Source organism: Mycena indigotica, assembly GCF_014461135.1.
Source record: "Mycena indigotica strain 171206Taipei chromosome Unknown Mind.scaff0014, whole genome shotgun sequence".
NCBI classification, from domain to species: domain Eukaryota; kingdom Fungi; phylum Basidiomycota; class Agaricomycetes; order Agaricales; family Mycenaceae; genus Mycena; species Mycena indigotica.
Genome location: NW_023503013.1, coordinates 1424090 through 1446215, shown reverse-complemented (window position 1 = coordinate 1446215; position 22126 = coordinate 1424090). Strand labels below are relative to the sequence as shown.

The 22126-nt window shown below is 50.5% G+C and overlaps 7 protein-coding genes across 7 annotated transcripts; 4 read left to right on the top strand and 3 right to left on the bottom strand.

Moving 5' to 3' along the window:
* Positions 1–2052: 2052 nt before the first annotated feature.
* On the top strand, positions 2053–2683 carry MIND_01321900 (Ubiquitin-like domain-containing protein; the record flags this gene model as incomplete). Its single annotated transcript, XM_037369671.1, has 5 exons — positions 2053–2121; positions 2207–2319; positions 2461–2528; positions 2580–2603; positions 2658–2683. 5 exons carry the CDS (start codon positions 2053–2055, stop codon positions 2681–2683), a joined length of 300 nt encoding a protein of 99 aa, XP_037214169.1.
* A 774-nt stretch (positions 2684–3457) lies between these two features.
* Positions 3458–9251, bottom strand: MIND_01321800 (Protein MON2; the record flags this gene model as incomplete). The annotated part of the gene is made up of 12 exons (XM_037369670.1): positions 9198–9251; positions 9105–9149; positions 8992–9058; positions 8686–8945; positions 7720–8636; positions 6633–7668; positions 5064–6579; positions 4955–5019; positions 4641–4907; positions 4370–4590; positions 3975–4321; positions 3458–3924 (listed from the first exon to the last, which is right to left on the bottom strand). Exons 1-12 carry the CDS (start codon positions 9231–9233, stop codon positions 3458–3460), a joined length of 5244 nt encoding a protein of 1747 aa, XP_037214168.1. The 5' UTR covers positions 9234–9251.
* An 820-nt stretch (positions 9252–10071) lies between these two features.
* MIND_01321700 (SNF2 family DNA-dependent ATPase) lies at positions 10072–13260 on the bottom strand (the record flags this gene model as incomplete). Its single annotated transcript, XM_037369669.1, has 12 exons — positions 10072–10596; positions 10649–10855; positions 10903–11063; positions 11111–11218; positions 11273–11554; positions 11603–11849; positions 11901–12015; positions 12063–12385; positions 12433–12555; positions 12605–12627; positions 12677–13058; positions 13114–13260. The coding sequence occupies 12 exons, from the start codon at positions 13258–13260 to the stop codon at positions 10072–10074; spliced, it is 2643 nt and encodes an 880-aa protein (XP_037214167.1).
* Positions 13261–13517: 257 nt separating this feature from the next.
* Positions 13518–15823, bottom strand: MIND_01321600 (uncharacterized protein; the record flags this gene model as incomplete). The annotated part of the gene is made up of 8 exons (XM_037369668.1): positions 13518–13740; positions 13786–14227; positions 14275–14293; positions 14341–15184; positions 15228–15361; positions 15414–15614; positions 15661–15730; positions 15780–15823. The coding sequence occupies 8 exons, from the start codon at positions 15821–15823 to the stop codon at positions 13518–13520; spliced, it is 1977 nt and encodes a 658-aa protein (XP_037214166.1).
* A 135-nt stretch (positions 15824–15958) lies between these two features.
* Positions 15959–16459, top strand: MIND_01321500 (SWIM-type domain-containing protein; the record flags this gene model as incomplete). The annotated part of the gene is made up of 2 exons (XM_037369667.1): positions 15959–16300; positions 16349–16459. 2 exons carry the CDS (start codon positions 15959–15961, stop codon positions 16457–16459), a joined length of 453 nt encoding a protein of 150 aa, XP_037214165.1.
* Positions 16460–19105: 2646 nt separating this feature from the next.
* MIND_01321400 (uncharacterized protein) lies at positions 19106–20616 on the top strand (the record flags this gene model as incomplete). Its single annotated transcript, XM_037369666.1, has 8 exons — positions 19106–19274; positions 19321–19371; positions 19419–19564; positions 19612–19889; positions 19933–20054; positions 20100–20120; positions 20167–20560; positions 20610–20616. 8 exons carry the CDS (start codon positions 19106–19108, stop codon positions 20614–20616), a joined length of 1188 nt encoding a protein of 395 aa, XP_037214164.1.
* Positions 20617–20703: 87 nt separating this feature from the next.
* MIND_01321300 (uncharacterized protein) lies at positions 20704–21464 on the top strand (the record flags this gene model as incomplete). The annotated part of the gene is made up of 5 exons (XM_037369665.1): positions 20704–20851; positions 20912–20944; positions 20992–21192; positions 21297–21367; positions 21417–21464. Exons 1-5 carry the CDS (start codon positions 20803–20805, stop codon positions 21462–21464), a joined length of 402 nt encoding a protein of 133 aa, XP_037214163.1. The 5' UTR covers positions 20704–20802.
* Between the last annotated feature and the right edge of the window lie 662 nt (positions 21465–22126).

Sequence of the window (22126 nt, the reverse complement as noted above, 5' to 3'; positions counted from 1 at the left end):
CGAGGGGCTTATGGCCGCGCTGCAGCTGCATGGTCTAGCCTGCAAAGAGGTAAGCAGGCGCTTGGCCGCCGGCGCCACCATCTCTGCGTGTGTGTCGGCGTCAGCGGCTCGGTCCGGTTGCTTATTTGCAGCTGGGATTGATGCTCGAGGAGGGGGGAAGATGGAAGGCAAAGCGAGAGGGAGGAGGAGGGGAAAAGAAGGAAAAGATGGCGGTGGGAAAAGTTACCACGTGCTCCGGCGAGCCGGCCGGTTGTGTCCGCCAGACGGATTGCATACGCCAAAGTCGCGCAGGGCGGGCCTTGGGAGGTGAGCGAGGGTAGCGGCGCGAGGCCACGATGAGTATGTGGCAGTGGTCAAGGTGGTGTAACAACTGGTGTGGGCAGGCGGGTTGATAAGGCTATTATTATTATTATTATTAGGACATAGGGGGCAATGTTTATTCTCCCTGGGCATTTGCACAGTCCTCCCCCGGCACAAGCATCCTTGCACCCATGTGGATCATAGCCAATCCCTAGTGCAAACCTGTTGACTGCCTGGTGTGAACCTTGCTCAACCCCCCGGGCACAACCAGTTGTGTGCATGCGACAGGCCGATGGCCGATGGCCCATCACCAGATCAAGCGTCGGTCTCCGAGCGAGGAGGATGTCGAGTATCAGAAGGCGCGGAAATTGCTGACAAGGCTGGCCAAAAAGGAGAGCAACGGGAAGGGCAAACACAAAAACCGGGACGGATAGCTATTTATCTGGGGGTTTATATTTCGTTCTTTTAGTGTAGTATATTGTGGATATGCTAGTGTACACCTTGGTTAATCAGAAAAGTGCCAATCCTGTGCCGCAATGCCCATAGGAACATGCCCACAAGAATGTTTCCATGGGTTATCCTATAGGATAAAAAAATCAAACCTGTAGTATATATGTAATATTTCTCCTGTAGCGCCTATAGGATCATTTTCTCTACAGGTGACCTTTTCTATCCTGTAGAGGGGTCATATCATATCCCTGTATGCACATAATAATTATCTTTGCAGGTTAGTATATACCCTCCAGGACTGTTATCCTGCAGTAACAAGTACCAGTTATCCTATAGGGCACCTGGAGTCTCCTCTCCATTAATATTTATCATATATAATGAAACCTGTTATACATGAAACAGACATATCCTATAGGAAATAAACCTTTCAAGTTTTACAGAAAATTTATAGTATGGGAATCTACCCAAAATTAGCATGAGGGCTGAGGAAGGAGAGTTTGATATGCATGATCAGCTTTTATACTCTGTAGAATATTTTTATTTATTGCTATTTTCGAAAATGATGGCATTCTGAAAAAATATATCTTGTGTGATGCGCTAGGCTCATAATCGGAAAAGTGTCATGTTTCGTGTCCCTTGCCGCTGGCTACTACTCCAACTCTTACTTACTACTTTGCATATATACTCCCTACAAACGAAACCGTAGGGACCAGGAGGGTTCAGACATATCGACACTGGCACCAACGCCTATTGAATCTCCCCCAGATGCTTTCCCAACTAGGCGACGACTCTAGTCTCTCGTCATGAGATCATCAAGTTTGCAATGGGTCTGGAATGTTGGCTGCAGCATTGTTGATACAGTCTTGAGTGACGGCACAAGAAATAGTATATGTTGCTGTAGGACATGGGAGACTGAGCATGTATGAGATTTTTTTATTTTTTTGAAATGCCATCATTTTTGAAAATAGCAATAATCTCTTGTATATAGTAATATATTTGGTAGGAAATTATTATTCTATAGGAAATCACGTACAGTAAGATAGATTATTGTCTCCTGTAACCTGTTGGAGCCTCATAGGGATAAATAAATTGTCCTGAAGGCCATTTATCCCACAGGATATCTGACCTGCAGGATATGCCCATGGGCATTGCACAACATTGACCTTCCATTGGGACGATGTCACGGGTCACGAGTGGCGGTGTCACGCACAGGCCTTTTGCCTTCGACATTCTCGCTCGCCGCTTCTTTCACTGAACCCACCGCATCTTCTTTGACACCAAACAAATTGTATACAACCCACGATGTCCGACGAGCAGCAACAGGACGAGCCAGTCAAATCTGAGGACGCGCAGGGCACCATTAACATTAAGGTGCATATTTGACGAGTTTCCGAGGTCCAGCAACGTGGCTCACTCTATTCTCCCTCCCCCTCTCTCCCGGACACGCTTTCTGCAGGTCGTGAGCTCGACGGGCGAGGAAGTTTTCTTCAAGATCAAGAAGAGCACGAAGCTGAGCAAGCTACAAGGTGCTTATGCCAGCAAAGTGGGCAAAGACGTGGGCAGCATTCGGTGGGTGGCCGGCTTTGTGCCTCTCCTCACTTTCTCCCGGGATTCCTCCTCAGTCGTGTGCTGGGGGCATCCGCTATCCTCCCTCTTTCTTTGCCGATCTTGTCATTTTTCAAGTCAACGAAGCTAAATTGTCATTGCCAGGTTTCTGTACGACGGGTCGCGAATAAACGACGACGACACACCATCGACGCTCGAAATGGAGGACAACGGTGCGCGCTTTTCTCATTTATTTATCGCGCACTAACCCCGCGTCCTTGTAGACACTATCGATGTCATGGTCGAGCGTGCGTCCTCCCAGTTTCTTTCCTGCTCTGTGTTGCTGACGGGGCCCGTTGCAGAGGTCGGTGGCGCAGCAGTACCATGATCACCACGTCACTTTCCGCTGTTTTCCCTGTGTGTATCATATCTCCCACCCGTCCCACGCGCGTATGCATATTGCCTTTTTTCCTGTATGTCCAACCGACCGGGGTGCCCCGCTCTTTGTCTTGTCTAAGCTCAGCTGCGAAAATCTAATGTAACGCTTGACTGCACGAGTCGAAAATTTCTTTCACAAAGACGAAGCCCGAACATGTAGTACAGTACAAATGATTTGTAAGTGGCCAACTTGAATTAGTTGTGAATCATGATTAAGAGTAGTTCATGCACTTGTGTTTGAATTGGAATCAAAAGGGTCTCTCTGTAGACAAACATTGACTCCATACTGAACTAGGAATGGAAAATACAACCTATTGCAATTAGGACATTCATTATAATTGCAACTATGAAGGCCTGGGTGGCTGAAATACACCAGCTCTACCTATAGGTTTGCTTCAATTATATGTACACCACTGACAATTGCTCACTTACATTGTAACTTAGCATCATGTGACCTTTGCAAGGAAGTCAAATTACGAGGTCTTCAACAGCTGTAAGGAACAATTGCAAGAAACACAAGTATGTTACTTCTTTGGAATGCTGAGGTTCATTACTCTGAATGCCCCCCAAAATAAGAAGTCTGTAGACAAAACAAAGACCCCAACATTGGGCTTGTCCTTCAACAGCCTGAGTGTGACTTCCTTCACAGAACTACATGAATTGTAGTTTAGATACACAAGTAAAAAAAGGTAAGTACAGATATTAACGGTATAGTATGCTCTATTCACACGCCCATCTCCTTGCCGAGGACTTTCAGACACTCCCTCGCCAATGTCCGTGCATCCAGCTCCTTGGCCCCCTGCTTTACCGCGACCCACGCTGCCGGCGTCCGCCTCGGTATTGACGCAATCTCGCACAGCAACGGGTAGAAGTGGAATAGATGCGCAACGCGGGAGCGCCGGACCGCGTCAGCAATCAGCTCCTTGGGCGAGAGGGCCGTGTCGACCGGAGATTGTTCAGCTGCGAATCTTGTTGGGTCAGGTGACAGCGCGGCCCACAGCGAGCCGGGCCACAGTTGCAGCTCGAGTAGTTTGCGGAGGACATATATCAGTTCGTCGTCTCGCGCCCGGGAGAAAGGCAGGTTCCCGCGAAGCGCCTCGTCTGCAACATATGATGACAGCACATTATTGCACCGACTGAGTAGTGACGGTAAGCTCAGCGCTGCCAGCCGCCTACGAGCCAGCTCTTGCTCTTGAAAACTAGTCAGTCACTCGAAAGGGAGAGCAGAGATAAAAACTTACCCTTGGTAGTATCTGAACAGACCAAGAACAACAGGTCGAAACACCAATACGAGAATCGCTCTCTGGGAACGAGCGCCGCTGCCTCTGTCGTCCCGGCATCAAACATCGTTTCAATATCAACCTTCTCAAACTCCCTTGATCCCGAAGACGACGCGGGCGACTGTGGCTCAACACTATACAAGCGGCTCCCGTGTTGTAGTATTTTGGCCAGCTGCGCGACAAGATAGTCCGGCACCCGTTCGTTCCCGAGATATGGGACAACGTCGATTTCGAGCGCGCCAATAAGAGCCAGATCGAAGTTCTCCTCCTCTTCTTGCTTTTCCAGCGGAAAGGATTCGAATATGGAGCTGCCCGTCTCATTCAGCAACAACAATAACAACAAAAAAAAGACAAACCAGTCCGCCAGTATTCCTCCTCTGAACACATCTAAAAGTTGCCTCCATATCCCTTCGATATGCTCATCCGGAATAGCATCGCCCATGTTCTGCATCGGCAGCACACATTCTTTCACGATCTTGAGAAAGTTTGACGTTGCCGTCTTCCATAGCGGTTGGTCTTTGCCAAACTTCGACGCAGGCGGGCAATCGTATTTGAGTTTAACTGGGATGGAGTACGCCTGTGTCCATGCATTAGCATCCATTCCAAATCAATCACGTGATCACCTACAGAAAGAAGTGCTTCGATCGTCCCGTCAGCATAAATCTCTTCCCGCTCCTTGAATCGCAAGAATAGCTCGACTAGCGTTGGCATGACCTTCTTGGCTAGGGCGATATACGTGACCCGCTTTGCCGGTGTTTGTGTCTTGGGGTCGGGCGGCACATCGAATGCAGCGAGGAAAGGTAGAGTCGCGAACTCTGAAAGATCTCTCATCACGAGAGACGCAGTGCCTGCAGCGGTTAGATCAATGTCCGCAATCGTTTCGAGTACGATCGCCTAAGACTTTGTCAGATCATCGGTATAGCCCGCACCAAAACACGTACTTGAACTGGCGGCAGCTGGTCGATATCTGGTCGATAGTCCGGAGAACTGGGGTAAGTAAGGATACCTGAATACTGTTAACAAAGTCCCAGATAAACAACCAAGCCTCACCCTTTAATATGGCCATGAGCCGAGTTAATCGCTCCAGCGGCCATTCTGCCTTCTCCAAAGAACGACTCGTATTCCTCGTACACCTTATTACATCCAAAAAGGCAACAAGGCTTTCTTGGGTGAACGGCTTATGCGGACTCCCCTGCACGGGCGAGACAGCACTTCCGCGTTTGAGAATAGCGTCGCCAACCTGATCGGCCATTGACCACACGCGCTGCCAAATTTCGGCAACCTTGTCTTTGGCATCAGTGTCTGCCGCAGACGCTGCCTTTACAGCTTTCTCCAGAGAACGCAGCGCGGGGGGGCTAATGGAGCGGTTATCCAGCAGGACAGTGTCTTGGATGTGGTCCACAAAGACTCCCCAAGCTTTCACGAACGAGTCCAGTTGTATTATCTTGGTCGATAAGAAGTCGTGCAACAACGAGCCAATAGATTGAAGGGCAAGCGTCTTGGAGTCGTCCCAGGCCTGTTCTAAAGGTACCGCGGCGGTCGTCGTCATCGTTGTAACCGCTGAAGGTGGCTCTGTCGCGCGGGGCGAAGCTACATAGCCCAATCGTCGTATTTCTGCTGTTAACGCGTCCAGAAGAGGGAAAGTAATTTTCCAGATACACTCGTCCCATGTCGCCTGACTAAGCGTGGCGCCATACAGCTGCATTGTCCGGAACAGAGTTTGGATGGCGCCATCACGAACTTCGGGACGCGAGTCGGTCCCAAGGCCAAGAACCTCTTGTAGGAGAAACATCCACAACGCGTTGTACTCGGGCTCGTGTTCTTCGTCCTTTCGCTTGGACTGAATAGCATCAGAAACACTCCAGAGCAAGCTTGCGGCAGCAGTCAGCGCGATATTCGTGTCTGATTGACGACCGAATTGCCCGAGAGTGCTGATGCATAGTCGTAGGTGTTCTGGTGACAGCGATGACACTGAATCGCAAACGAGTGTGAGCGATTGAAACGCTATCTTGACTAGCGCTGCCGATCCTTTCTCAGTTGGGTTTCCTAGACCCAGTGGCGATGGCTTTGTGCGCGTCACGGGAGATGATGCGGCTGAGAGTGTATCTTCTGACCGAGATCGAGGTAAAGATGTGGGCTTGCAGACACTCCCCAACATCTCAAATATTGTCTCCCAGCCAACGACTAGAGTATGTCCCGAGGCTTCCAGGATCTGATGGAGAGTCTCCAGACCCATCTTCCGAAGCTCAACTCCAGCATTGGAACTCGCTCCTGGTATTGAATAATCCATCACGATTTGCTGAGCAAGTACATCAAGCACGCGCTTCTGGACCTGAGCTTGGAGGTCGCCAGTACTTGAAAGGTTTCGTGGAACGATGACAAGGATGTCGTCCAAGACACGGGCAGCTTGGACTCGAATGGGTTGTGGAGCGTGGGTAGAACATATGATGGAGAGCAGGTGGCTGGTCGTAATGTCCCAGGCCACATCCGGTGACCGATATATGAGTCGGTGGATATTGAGAAGGGACACTCCTCCTAACTTACTTATACCGAAATCTCCAGAGCGCTGTAATAAACTTCAGCAAAGAAGTCGAAAAAAACACAAGTCAAAATGCTCACCAAAGTACGAGGTAAATGAATTCCACTGACTCGCCTCCGGTGCATTTCTATTCGCGGAGAGAGTGTTGCGCTCTGGGGCTCATCCAGATTATTCTCCAGAGCATCAACGAGCTGCCCATCTCCTTCTCGGGCCTCTGCTTGCATTCCGACCATCTCGGAACTGAGCTTACATAACGCATTCACGAAATGCCTGAACGCATCGTCTTCCAAATTCTTCGTCGCGTCGAATAGTCGTTGTATCGCGCCTTGCAAGGCATCCGGATCCAGGTCGGAAAGTAACACGTGCCTCGAGCTGGGAGCCCCTCGTGTCGACGGAAGCGACCCACTAAATGATCGCTTCGGGGCACTTGTACCCTTCGAAGTTAGAACATAATCGGCATTCTGAAGAGCCTCCAGAATGCCAAACCAGCTCTCGCCCAGACTTCCCGCAAGGAAAACAGCGCTGGAAACAAGGACTTTGAGACATGCGAGGTTACGCTCCGAAAGACCTGGTGGTTGTGTAGATGTAGTCGAAAAGCCGAGATTCTCGGTGATAGACGCGGCAGACCGTGGGGTCTGCATTTCCGTGCCATAAGAATGGTCGAGGCTGGAAACGACGCGAGTAGGCACCGCAAACTTGGCCAAACTGGTGAAGAAGGCGTCTCGTGGTGTGGTCAAACCAAGCATACCAGCCACATTGGTCATGGCCTGGTAGCTGGCAAGAACTTCGACGAACAGTTCGTCCGAAAGGTTGGTAGCTATTATGAATGAAAGTGCAGCGAGCAGAGCGGGCCAGCCACTTTCCAACAACGCGCTAACAGTTTGAAGCTGGATTGTAGTTGGGTCTTCAGTAGGCAAAGCTGCGAGATCGAGGGCGGGAGGTGCACGGATGACGGCTTCTCCTGCCGCCCTGGGCCTCTGAATAACGATGGTGCTATAAACTGGACCCGTATATGCAGCAAAACCTTCACACAGGGAGACGATGCATTGAACTCCGAGAAGGTAGATGTATGAGTCTGGGATGGGTGGAGCATCGGCTTTGTCGAGTTGGTCAATACTACGAGTCAAATGAGACGGTTATAAACTACAAAAAAAAGAGCACGCGCACCATTGCAGTTTCATCGAAGAACCTTGCAAACTCAGACCACCGGTACCTCCCATCATTCCAACAACTCCAGATACGGTCGCACTCGCCGCATTGGCAACCATACCAGCAACGCCTCCAACATCCAATCCGTACCCTGAAGCACCCTCTGGTTGCACACCCACGCCAAATATTTGGGTCGACGCGCCCAATAGGGCAGGTCTTTCGGTGATCAGTCGTTTTAACGCAGTTAAAAGGGCACCAAAGACATTCGAGCCAGAATGTCGCGCATCGTAGCGGGCCCAGACGTTACGAATAAGTTCAGCATCGCTACATAGACCACGCATGATCTCCATCGCGATCACGCGCATCCAGTGGGGTCGCGATTCCTGCTCGGCGTGTTCCTCGCCAATGATTTTGATGAGTAGCATCAGGAATATCTCCGCCTCTGTCTCCAACTCCGCAGAAAACTGCTTGAGAAGCAGGAATACCACACGGGTGCATCGTAGGGTGAGTGGAAACGAGGGTCGGTCGGAAAGGGCTTTGAGAAGTAGGGGGCAGAGGTGAAGTTGGAGGAGGAGCACGAGCTCGGTGTGCTTGCGGAACAGGTCATGGTAATTGGTGAGTACGCTCTCAATGAGCTCCAACGCAAATGTCTTGTGGAGGAATTCGAGTTTGAGGAAGTTGGGTTTTTCAGAGTTGGCGAGGAGACAGAGATCCTCGAAGACGGAGAACGCGTCGCGGGCGGAAGGACCGAGTGATTTGGTCGTCCCATTTGGTAGCCTTACATCTTGCCATTGCGCTACGTCAGGGTCGTCTCGTCTGTCCTCGTCCACCATCTTGTCGAATACGAACATGACCAATTGCCGAAGTGTGGCCGCAGCGGTCGAGGACACAACAGCAATTTTAGACTCCTGCAACTTGAAGCACAGTAAAAGAGCCTATAGCATAAGTCAATGGTCGTTCAGTGTTAAAAGCAGCACCACGCACATCTCCCAGAAGTCCTCCATGAACTGCAGGAAAGTTGGTGATAAGCGAAAGCAGGGTTTGAAGGATACGGAGTTGAATGTCAACACCCTGGCTCATCGCGTCGCTCATTGTGTTCACGATTCGTTCGACAGCCGATTGAGGAACTGCCTTGAGCGCTATTAACCGTTGCAGCGAGCCGAGCGATATTGCAACGACTTTTGCATTCTTGGTGGCGCATCCCATAAACACTGGTCGTAACAGGTCTTCAGATTGTGGGCCATCTGAAAAAATGAAGGGATGTTAAAAGAGAAACACGCCACGACGGACCAGACGCTAAGTTTGCCGTTGCCTGCTCCGGGGAAGCGCGTAAGATGGCGAGAGACTTCTCCGCAGCCTGTGCTCATTGAAGTCGTGTCCTTTGCAACCTCTACAAAACCCACCTCACGAATGTCGGGATGCTTCCGCCGAGTTTCGCTCGCCAAGGACTGTGAGCATATTAGAGTAGTTTGAGGATGTAGGTCATAGGCTCGCACCTGAAGCTCAGTCACTAGAAATGCGAGGGAGCTCATGACGGAGTATGCATACAAACGATGCTGACGAGAGTAGCTTACATCATCAATATTGATCAACTCTGTGATGCGTGATGCGCAGAGCATGCCGACTTTCGTTTCGCAGACGTCGCTTCCGCAAGCCCGCTATTGCCAGCGCACTACATCAGTCAGTGCGACTCCTTCGAGCTTCCACCCTCTCTCATGTCCTCTTCGGAGTGACATACATAAAATTGGTATGTCTTTCCGTCGTCCTCTGTGCTCTCCAAGGCTTATGTTGTTTCCTTCCTTAGGAACGATACAGAGAAGGTTAGTTATTCAGTGTAACGGTCTTTCAGCTGTTCTAATTCCTGCTCCAGATTAGCATGGCCCCTGCACAAGGATGACACGCTAGTTCAGAGTGGCGCTCTACGGAGCACAATATTTTTTTTGACTTTTTCTATCTCGGCAAATTTCCCCCTCAGCCATCCAATGATCTCGAGCTCTCACTTTTACAGTCTGACTCCTCTCCTGAATCAAGCACATTATCTCTCCTCTACCCACGCAACTTACCAAAAAGCTTGCGCAAGTTTTAACAGCTTGGAGAACGCGGATTGTCAATGAACTAGCAACTACTAGCATTATTATATCCGTTCCAAGATGCGAACAAATATTTTGCATTCCCGTTCACCAAGGATTATTTGCTCACTACCTCACCCGGTGATTGTAGTAGCTACTGTCAATGCTCTCCTAATGATGCCTCAAGTTCACTTCAGAGAAGCAGAGTACAAAAAAAGCAAAGCTACTATAACTAATCACGGTCTACTACAAGTAGTACAGATATGGAATAAGATAGTACACTGAAACTGAATCACGTAGATCACTCAGACTCCTCATCATCATCAGAACTTTCTGTCTCACCCATAATCCCCTCCAGCCCGACACCCACACCCATTCCCTCCCCACTTTCATCCACAGCAGGCTCAAACACCGCAAAGGCACTCTTGCCGTTGGTATCTTTCTGGCCGCTCCCTGACTGCCAACCCTCTCCACGGCCCGCAAACACCTCGGGCGAGCGGTCCAACAAGGCATCCATATCCGCGTCACTCAGCACGACATCGCCCGCATGTAGCACGTTGTCAACATCCGTCTCCGCCGTCAGCCGCAAAAGCTCAGCAGCCATCTCCGCCATAGACGTTTTGTGCTCTTTGGCGGCACCCTCGTGGGTCGGCATCTTGAACTTGCCCTTCGCAATAACGAGAGCTTCCAGCTTCCTCTTCTCCCCCGCTTTTTGCATGATCTTCTCCTCAACGGTGAGCGCAGTGATCAGTCGGAAGATCAGCACAGGCTTCGTCTGCCCAATTCGGTGCGCGCGGTCTTGCGCTTGAATGTCCATTTGCGGGTTCTGAAAATACTCCATCAGCAAAAGCAGCAAAAAATGTACTCAAGTGACTGACCCAGTCTTGGTCGTAGAAAATGACAGTATCCGCCGCAGTTAGGTTGACACCCAGGCCACCAGAACGCGTGCTGAGCAGGAACAATTTGGGTGCGTCCGGAGCATCACCACCGTTCTGGAAAATATCCATCTGGTCACGTCGCTCAAGTGGCGGAGTGTCGCCGTCGATCCGGCAAATCTTCCAACCCTTCATGTCGACTGCCCAATCCTAGACGAATGAATCAGGGATTGCGTAGGAGAAAGAGAGAAATTCACCTCTAAGATATCCAGCATCGTCGTGAACTGACTAAACAACAGAACCTTGTGTCCCCTGCGGAACAATTCGCCCAGCAAACGGTCGAGGAGCAGCATCTTGCCACTCGCGTTCAAAAGTGCAGTTTCACGAGCAGCTAGTTCCGTTGGCGTTAGGCGTTGTGCTAGTAATATTTCAGTCGTGAAACAAAAGGTCGGACAAAATACGTACTCATCCCCCATTGATCATCATCGCCCCGAGCAAACAAGAATGGATGTGAGCATACTTTGCGGAGCTGCATCACGGTATTTTGAAGATGCATGTTATTGACGTGTTTCGCTGAAAATACAAGTTAGCAACTTGGCTCACAAAAGGAAAGGCCCAAAGACGAACCGACACGTTTCCTTGCGAAGGCTGCAGCTTCTTCTGCTCGTTTGCGCTCCAGTTCGACTGGATCAATCGCCTGCTTTCCTTTCGAGCCTCGAGCTCGAAGTTTTCGCGGACTGTCGAGATCTACTTCGGTGACTGGCTCTTGAGGCTCTTTTAACGCCGATGCGGCACCCCCAGCGACCCAACTCCTCAAATCCCCTGACAAGACAGCCTCATAGGCCTCTTTTTGCGCTTCGCTCAGCTTCGCGTAGAGAACATAGTTTTTTTTCGGCGGCAGAGCGTTTCCTGGTCATAAACATTGAGAAAGGTTACAGCAAGACGGAGATTACTGACCCAAGACATCAGCCTTAACACGACGTAGCAAAAAGGGCTTGAGGATAGTGTGCATTGTGCTGACGAACTGGCTCATACGTTCGGATTGTAGCTGTGCAGACATGCGAGGAAGGGAGAACCTTCCAATGAATGTTAGAAAGCGCAAGGAAAGCTGAAGAATAACCTGCCATTCTTGGAACGCGTCGAGGTCACTAAATATATCGGGTAGGATGAAGTTGAGAAGGGACCAGAGTTCAGCGAGATTGTTCTGTGGCGACATCACGAAATGCTCAATTATAAGACCAGAAAGAGCACGCACATGCAACGGCGTTCCCGTAAGAATCATCCTCCCCGCGCTTTGATAACGTTTGACCTCACGAACCAAGGCGCAGTCCATGTTCTTGAGACGATGACCTTCATCCACGACAATGTAACTTGACCAAACTCAGCAATTGTCCGAAACAAATAAGACAAGACTTACCCCCAAGGGATCTTGTCCAACTTGCTTCGGTCTCGAATGATCAGGTCGTAAGTCGTTACAACCACTGGGAACTGTTTGAAGTGGTTGTCGTGTTTCTTTTCAAGAGCCTTCTCTGCAGGGGTTTGTTCGTGCTGGGCCTCTGGTTGTTCATGCTGAGGAGCTTTGCGTTTCCGGCCTTTGGTATTGCCTTTACCCTTCTTCGGCGGAGGGGGAGCAACATTGTGGGCTCTCCCTTTCGGAGGATAGTCTTCAGGGAGGCTTAGATAGGTTTTGCGCATTTCCGCTCTATCGTCTGGTGTTCCGTGGTACATCAAAACGGGAATCTGAAGATGTGTCAGCGAGGGAAAAGAGTCAGCAATGATAGTCTTACTTTTGGGGCGAATCGGTTATACTCTGAAATCCAGTTATGCATGACGCTGAGAGGACAAACAATGAGAATAGGGCGAGTGATCTTTTCGCGCAAGTAGGCCGTGAACGCGATAGTTTGCAACGTCTGTCCACAATGATAGGTCGAGAACGACGCTGCGCGTACTTGAACGCACCTTTCCTAAGCCCATCTCGTCGGCTACAGAATATCATGAGAAGGACGTTTTCGGTAAACAAAGTTTTCGCACCCAAGATACCAGAAATGCCCTGACTGTGCAAGCCGATCATCCACGCCAGTCCTTCGAGTTGATAGTCCTTCAAACGACCACCAGTTACAAGTGCTGGTTGCTGTACGACGTTCTCGTTGGGGGTCTGCTGTTCCACTTCTTCGGTGACAGTTGTAGACTGTCGCCCCCGACGAACTCGCTTGGTCGGTCGTTTGGCTCGCTCCTCCTCCGCAGTTCTTCGCCGAACATCCTCCATCTGTTGTTTCAGGAGCGCGCTGTAGGCGACACTGCGGTCGAGAATGCTCTTCAAACGCGTGTACCTGTCTTCAGTGAGACCATCGTCATCCGCCTCTGCCTGTGTCTCAGGCACTCCTGAGGTGGCAGAAAGAAAGGGATTCGAGTTCTGCACGTAAAATAGTTGGTTGGTAAGTGGACAGCGACGAACTGTGGAGACTGACCTCGTCTGACTCGGACTTGGGTGTTGTCTTGCCTGATTCAGGGGGTGGTGACGATGGTGCAGTACTGGGCGGCAAAGAGGACCACATTCTCGATGGGGATGGCGAAGGGCTTGCCGTCGAAGACGGAGTCGCGAAAGACGCAGCCATGGAGGTCAAGAACAAGAAAAATGATGCGTCAAGTCACAACGTGACTTGACGCGTCAATGCCACCCTTAACGGCCAAAACTCTTGTTATTTTATGGACTTAAGCTCGATATGATGATAGGAAAATATGTACTGTAATGGTAAGTAGCCGAAGGCAGAATATCGTAGCCACTAGTAAGCTCAGTAAGTAAGTAATAGGTATAAGTTGTTAGAATAATTGTTGTTGTTGACTTGACATTGTCAACTGAAGACTGAAGCCGCTAAGCTTTCCTTTTCTTAGCTGGAATGGTCTTGTCATTTTCTGTCGAAGGCCGTTTTCCCCCAGTTACTGCCTCCTCTGCCACGGCTGGCAATATAGCTTTCTGTTCGGTACACCACCGAGCCAGATCAAGCATATTATGTTCAGCTGCAAGAACGATGAAGCGGTCAACAAGGCCATGTTTGCGGGTTATCGAAGGGTCAGTTTGGATTGCTTTGGCGCAGCTGTCAAGGAGTAAGAATGAGATAAAAACACGAGAAGTTGCTTACAAGTCTTTCAAGACATCCCATCCAAATGTGCCGCAAGCGGAGGCCAGACCGTCAACGCCAACAATCGATATGTTCTGCTCTGCTTCCGATATAGCCAACACGCGCAACAACAGCTCGAGGTCTTTCCACCGTTCCGCGCATTGACGCAGAAGAGTAACTGCAGCAGGTATTCTAGAGGCTTCCTTCTTTTTTGCTTTGGCTTGCTGCTCTTCCGTCGAGAAAAACCAGTCATCGTCATTCGCGTGCTTCTTCTCGACGGGATACTTAAATGCCTTGATGCGTGAGACGAGAGCTTCAGCAACAGTTTTTTCTCGGCGCGTTGGATTCGTGGTAGTCGACTTGCTCAAGAAGTGTGCGGCATAAGCATGCATGTTCCCGGGAACAACGCTCTGGCCAATCTCGCTGTCATCCAACCAGATCAACAGAACGGTGCGATTCCAAGCTTTGTTGATGTGTCAGTCTTAGTCAAAAAAGGGTTTTAAATCCTACTTTTTATGCGGTTTGCAGACTGAACAACGTAAATGACTGGTAAAGCAAAGCAATTGGACCACATACAAATATCTCGTCCCTCTCAAATTCCGTTTTATCGGGGGCCCTAGACCGGTCGATTACCGGTCCACAAATGAACGCAGCGTGACCAGGATCATCTTCGTCATACATCACCATTCTCAGTTCGTCGACATCCACCGGCATCCCACCCATATCGACGACCTGCTTGACCTCCAAAATATGTTCGCCGTCATCGTCGCTTCCTTCATCTTCGAATTCACTCTCGTCGTACTCATCGTCCCCATAGTCCTCGTATCCCAGTGGGTCATAGCCGCGAATGTAGCACCGGAGCCGGATTTGGCCTTCGGCGTGAGCTAGGTGGAGCTTAAAACCGAGTTCGCGTGCCAGTGGACCAAGCTTCTTCAAAAGCAGTTTATCCGCTCCTTTGAGAGACATGGAGCTGAACGATGTGCTTCGTTTGTATGTTCTGCGCAACACACATGCAAGATGGGTTGGTGGGTCCACGCTATCAGACTCTTTCCAAGTCTGCAGAATCTGACGGAGCTTCTGCGTCAGTTCGGACATATCGGGAGGTCCAGAGTAAGACAAATCGAGGGGCGGGACCATTTCGATGTCGTAGACAAGCGCAAGGCGATAACCGTCCTTGACAGACCCGAAATCAAGTTGACATTTCGCATACCAAGCGACGATGGTCGTCGCAGCGCCGCTATCCGTTGCAACGTTGAAGATATTTTGACGGCCGCCATACTTGACATTGAGTGGACCGCCGTCAAAATTACTGGATAGGAACACGATGACATGCCCGACGGCAGAGCTGCTGGATATTCCTTTAATTAGCTTCCAGGTCATAGAGGAGTGTGAAACGAACTCTTTCGCGACTATAGGTTCCCTGCAGTAGTTAGTATCTCACGAAGTGAAAGACTATAACGCACTCGCAACCACTTCTGCCAATGACTAGTTTCCGAAACGCAAGAGAACAGGGTCCAGGAAGAGCTAGTTTCTCCGCCACGACTTGCGCAATGGTGTCTTGAGCCCAAGAGTTCCACTGTGGGTTATCGAATGAGATCTGTAAAACGACAATTATTGGATGTGGGAGCGAGATGAAAGTACTAGGAGACCTTGTCAGATGTGACTTCACAAATGTGTTTGTCCGAGAACGAGAATGCTTGTGCATCACGTTGACCGAGCGGAATACCGAGTGAGCCCAAACCATCAACAGCCAGATATGGATTTGGCGCGTCGCCCATTGGATACTTCTTCGAAAATGCGACGTTGCCGTCGAATGCAAAGCCATTGAGGATAAGAGTCTCAAGGTCGGTCTAATCTGACGGTCAGTACGGTTCAAATAAACGCGTGAGAACGCGCCTTGATCCCTGGTGGTCGCGTCTCTCCAGTTGCTGCTTCAGCTTGAGCTGACGATTTCAGGAGAAACGGGCTGCCCGTCAGTGAGATTATCATTCAGTCTGATGTATACATTTACACACCGAGCTGAAGTGCTTTTCTGCGCCGTTTGCTTGGCTCGCACCATTCTATCCAAACGCGACGTTGTGGACGCGGATGGAAGGATTCAGATGTCACGATGCTTCAGCGCTTATGTCAAAGGATTTGCGTGATCATAGCCGTGCAAGCTTTTCTTGATTCCCGTTTTTTTTGCCTTCCAGTCATGTTTTTCGTCGACTACGAAGCCTCCTACTCGACAACAATCAATGCCCCAGTGCAGACCGTGGTCGATTTTCTCCATGATCCAGCGGGACTGATGCGTCTGAACCCGGTCATCATCGACGTCAAGAACGACCCCAACGATTCACAAAAGTTCATTATCGTCGACCAGCTGAACATGCTCGGCTTCAAGAGGCAGTTGACATATACTTCGAAGGTGACGATTACAGAGGCCGGGATGGAGGCGGAGAGTAGTACCGGCGCAGGAACAACCACAATTGCCCGCTTTATTGCGAAATCTGCCGGTACAGCCATAACGGAGCTAGAAGAGAGAACCAGCGTCAATGTGCGTCTCCCATAGCTCAAGTTTACCCCACCCTCATTGCTACGAAAGTGCTTCTTCCTCTTCTTGCCATTCATTAAAGGGGTCATCGCCAAATCACATACTGAATCGCATACGCGCTTGAAGAATAGGCTTGAAGGAGTTGAGGTAAAGACACATTAGGATGACACTAATTCGGGACTGTTCAATCCACCTTATAATAATATATGCCTCTCCCACTACTTACCGGGTCTCTTCGGCAAATGTACGAGCCCACTCATTCTCCATGCCAATGCCCCATTCACGAACGGAAGCTTGGCCACCAACCACATTACGTTCATCCGTATCCACGACACCCAGTCCATCCTACCTTGCTCCACCTCCATGATCCCCTCGACCATATCGATAACTTCACGAGCTACGGCTCGTCTACGAACACCCCAAGCATTCAACTTTTCGAGTGAGCCAGTTGATATGGCCTCCGCAAGTTCACAGCCATCGCAAACACCCTATACTAGTAGTCAGTACCCTTGCAAGAAAGGAGACAAGAATACGTGCCAAATGCATCCCTTGAGCACCGCCAGGGCCGTGAGTATGCGCTGCATCTCCGACCAGCAAAATACACGCTTCTCCAGAAGATTGCTGGACATATTGCTCAGCGAGAGCCCGCCTGGTCTGGAAACGCGAACTCTCCAGAACAGTCATGATTCTTGGCACTGGGTAGCTCTTGTTATGCGACCCCGGTCCATGAGTATTGAGCGCGGCCTGCAGATAGGCTGCATCCGGAGAAGGTGGAGGCGTAGTGGAAACCCCGAGATAGAGTCTGTAGAAGTTCTTTTTTTGGTCATCGGACTGCAACGGCGCTGTCAAGACCATGCCTCCACCGCCAACCATCACTTGCAGTCCATCTCGCGGAAGATTTGGTGGTACTGGTTCTTCAAAGAGGACGTCGGCAACAACAAATGATGGGTCGTTACTTGCGGGAGTAGACTCGTTGCCGGTAAATGGGTTGAGGTATTTGATACCAGCGAATTGACGGATGGTGGATTTCGTCCCGTCTGCCGCAACGACATACTTCGCGGTCAGTTTTTCGCCGGATTCGAATGACAATTCGTAGTGGTCCCCGCTCTCTCGCATGCCTAAAACCTTCTTCCGCCAATACACGACTCCATTCGGAAGAGCCTCGTGCATCCGTTGCTCGAATTTGTGTTGGGGCATGAGGAGAACGAAGGGGAATTTGGTGTAAGGCGCGAGATCGTGCATGCGTATCTGCAAGACGGGTCGCTCGTAGACATCGATGCTTTGGACCACTCCAGACTGGACGCCTTCAGAGGCGAGCTCACTAGCTAGGTTAGGATGGGTCCAGTTGAGAGCCTGTAAAATTTTATTAGCGGGGTGATCACAAAGACTTTCAAAGACACACTTCTAAGGCGCCTGGCTGCATTGCGACTGCCCGCGAGCTATTGTGGCCCGACTCGAGCGCATCGACAACGACAAACGGCACTTTTCTGGCGGCAAGACCGAGAGCGCACGCTAACCCACTGGGTCCTGCGCCAACGATGCATACTGTCGTTGAATCAGGTAGGATGGAGGCCATGAGAATGATGACGAACCGAAGTTGAGGAACTACCGAACATGGGTTTTATGGTGGTTTCACTGAGCCACCAGCTTCCGAGGTACAGGCTCTAGCACATAAGCAGTTATTGCCCGCCGTTGGGAACATTTGACCCATCTTGACGTTGAGCGCCGGATATGAATAGTTAAGAGTGGGTCAATCTTATCGATGCCACAGCACACCGAGTTTCGGCTGGCACTCGACAATCATTTCTGGCTTGGCTCTGACCAGATTTTGTGTTATCTTCTCGTCGATGTAAACTTCGGGAGAGGGTGGATGTGTCACGGCATCACAGGGCGTCACATATCCCTTTGACACATCATACCTCGAATCGCTCGACGCCGCCTTCCGACGTGGCTTCCAGTTGTACCTAATGGATGCCCTCCTCCGCGAGGCCGGGTGCGGCGGCGGCGTCATCGCAGGGAGTTTCAACGCCTTTGAGCCCTACGATCCCAGCCAACACAGGCTGCTCGACGCGTGCGGTCAAGCTCCCCGGGCCGACGTAGGGCGTTGGCGTCGACCTCGACGACGGCCTCCAGCCGGCCCGGCTCGACAAGGTCGTAAGTCCACATGGAAGCTGGTCGTTTTGACAACACCCTGGAATGACCACTGCGGGCTGCGCTGCACCTTTGTCGTCTGAACTCCTGATAGTGGTTGACTTGAACTTGACGGATTAGCTTTCTTGTCTCAGAGTGGAGATGTGTGTAGAATCATCTGGATTAGTTGAGAGTAAAATCATCTGACCGCGTCCGTCTTGTGATTGCCGAACAGGCACACGGTAGAGCGCGGTAGCTTGTCAACAACCACGACCTTGAACAACATCCCAAGCACTTCCTGAACACGATCCATTGACGGGTTGATGCAACAAGAGATTCAAGTCTTAGGGTTCTCGCCCTGTAAACTGATCCAACGTGTCGAAAGTGAGGACTTGGCCACAAGGAAGGTGGACACTCCCCTGGTTCGTGGTCTACTGCGAAGCAAAAGTATATTGAAACTGATAATCTACAGATAACCGAATCAAACTTGCCATTCAGCGCTGGCCGACGAGGGATGGTGCAGACCCTGACCCTGGAAATATTTTCCTCCTTGACCTTATTGCGCCAGTCTTGGTCTTGGAAGCGGAATAATACGACCTTACTGTCCAGAAAGGCGAGTATAAGAGTGAAGACAAACCAGAACGAAGCCCAACTTCAACTTGCTCGACTCAAGTCAAGATGAAATCTGCTCTGCTTCAAATCGTCGCTCTTTGCCTTGCCACCGGCTTTGCTTCTACATTGACGGCTGCTGGCCCGACCACCACTACCGCTAAGCCGGGCACCACGACTACCAAGCCGGCCGGACCTGCGACGACAAGCACTTCCACCATCGGAGCAGGTCCTACTCGTTCGTTAGCATTTTCTTACTGAAGTAACTATTAACATTGACTCAGAAGCGCCATCGCTTTCCGATGCGCCGAGCTCATATGCGGCTTTTGGCTCGGGTCTGTCGATTCTTCGCCGTCCTACGTCTTCTCATATTTCGCAACAGTTGTCAGCAAGTGGGCTACGCAGAACGAATGGGTCGGTAAAGAAGGATCCGACAACTTGCCCGTGCTGCTCATTCCTACGGCAAATACCAGCTCTCCCAGCGATACAGCCCCAGTCCGAGTGCAATTTGGTTCTGGATATTTCGAGGTTTGTTGTATGTCAAAGATGCCTTCCACTTATGAACAACCGTATAGGTCGACACGATCTACAGTAGTGGAAGCAACTTCCTTCGCAACACGACCGTCTCTATTCTTGTCCCACTTTGGGGCCTCACCAATCTTTCTGGACCACTCGACATTCCGCTCAGTCCTCCGGTCGACATTCCCGTGGCCATCCCCGGCACTCAGATCAATGGAACTATTACCTTCTTCCTTGATCCGACCACAAAAAGCGAAGTCCTCATGGGCTGGAAGCTCTTCACTCCTTTTGCCGGCAATCTTGATGAGAAGGGCCTCAGCGTCTTCCCCGACAAGTATGTGGTTTGATTGTGATTTGTCATTGCTTACAGAAGTTAGACTCAACACCTATTTCTCTCAAGCGCAACTCGAGGGCACTCGCCAATTCACGGACGCTGAACTCAAAGCACTCAGCAATCCTCCTGCCAAGCTCGTCCTCGATCCTAATGTCGGCTTTGCTAGTGAGTACTAAGAGCTTTCATGTTGCTAAAACTAACTCGTGTTAGACCCGAATCCCGAGCAAAAGCGTGAGTTGATTCAATCCTAAACAACTGCTTAGCTTATCGTGCACAGTCCTCCAAGAGTTCATCAACAACTACGTCGACCCCAACACTTCCACGACTGCCATTCAGACCTTCGGTGCTTCCACCAGCGGGTACACCGTCGACGTCTCCTTCTTGAGTATTCTCGAACTCTCGGGAAATGTGGACCCTTCCTCGCTCTCCGCCTCGGTCACGCTCTACGTCAAAATTCCGCTCGCAGGTCGCATCAGCCTGACGAAAATTGAGGGCAGCTTGATCAACGGTATCACGGCCAACATCAATGTGATACTGGCGAGCGGCAGGGCTACCATATCTGCCCCAGTTGGTCCGTCGGGCAAGCACGACCTCACAATCGACGCCACGCTCAGCATCCAATTTGTTGGCGACTTTGGCACTGGTGGAAAACACAAGATCTTGACCCTTCCGTGAGTGGCTGCCGTTTTCTCTTCGAACAGTGTTGACATTGAATCCCAGTTTCTAACGGTCCTAGAGCAAACAAGTAGTACTCGTGTATTTTACTACAAACCAATATTTATTTTCCTATTATGTACAACTTTTTGACTGACCGGCAATCCTTGTCTCCGACCACCACTGCGAACAATGTCGAGCGGACAAGCTAAATGCACCGCACTACCGCCACTACCACAAGTCTTCCTTCCTCTTCGCGATGTACCAGGCGACCGATGGTACCAACTCCAGACCGGTTGTAACTGAACGTGAGTCAAGTCTCAAGACGCAGTTTTGCAACATCAGCCAAACAACTTGTCATTGTGTAGAACCCCGTCCAACAACGCTATTGCACTATCCTGGTACGAGGCCTATGGGATTCCTTTTCTACCTACTCACTGCCTATAAGACACCAAAACCAAAGTCATTCGAACGCTCGCTCTCCCACTCCGGACGCCCGTCTGTGTTTGCGACTGCCTCGGCCATTCTCTTGCCATCACCGTCGGCAGCCTCTTCAGCACCCGCAACGACCTCGACTCGCTCGTTGGCCAAGAGATGCGGAGTGCCGCCTGCTGTACCCATACTGTCGCGCCGTGTTGTCCACGAGTTTGTATGAATCGGCAAGAAACCGGGGAGGACAGAGCGGAGGGAAGGGTTGCGTTGGATTGCGCAGAGATTTGTTGTCGGGCAAACCAAAAAGTTCCCGTTTTGCAGGTCGTTTCGGCGGTGGCCTGCTTCCCATGCTGGTTATCGTTGTTCGTCTACGTGCGAACCAGGTAAATAGAGTATGTTGTTGGTCCTTTTTCCTTGTCGATCCCGCTCATCGTTGGTCAGAGTTGTAACTCGTTGCTTGAATTCCACGAGAAACATCAGTCTATATAACACGGCCCAACTTCACATTTAGTCCTCGTTCACAACACCCTCTCCCTCTGTGGCAACGATGACCGCCTTCTCCAAGTACCCCTCATTCAAGAGCTCCTCTATACTTGTATTCTGGACGTAATACTGTGTCCCTTGTCCAGGTTGGCCAAACCATGCTGCTATCGGACCAGAGCGCACGTCGAATGGTTTCAAGACGCGGTAAACGTGGTAGTCGTATCTCGATTTCATGTCACCCGTTGAAGGTGGATTCAAGCTGGCGGGAGGGAGCGCCCGTTGCGCAAATGGTGTTCCATATGGAGCCAAATATCGGCCTGATTCCCGGCCAAACCGGTCAGCAGCATTCCTTTCACCAACTGCTGCAGTCCCCATATCGGTGCCTCTTGGTCGATTTCTGGTCCGTTTGGGTCAACAGGGAGCCCAGCACTTGCGTTCATTTGTGAATGCCCTCCCTGTGGCTGTAGCTGGAATCCATTCTCGTCTGGGTAGATGAAGTAGCCAGTCGTTGCGTCGGTGAATTTGGCAAGCCACTCTCCTGGACAAAGCCGCCAAAACGATCGTATTCCATGGAACCACGAAGAAGCTTCGGTGCAATGCGGTCTTCCCATTTCGGATATAGCATTTTTGGTCCCAAGCGAGAATCGCTGCAGTCATATTCGTGGAGA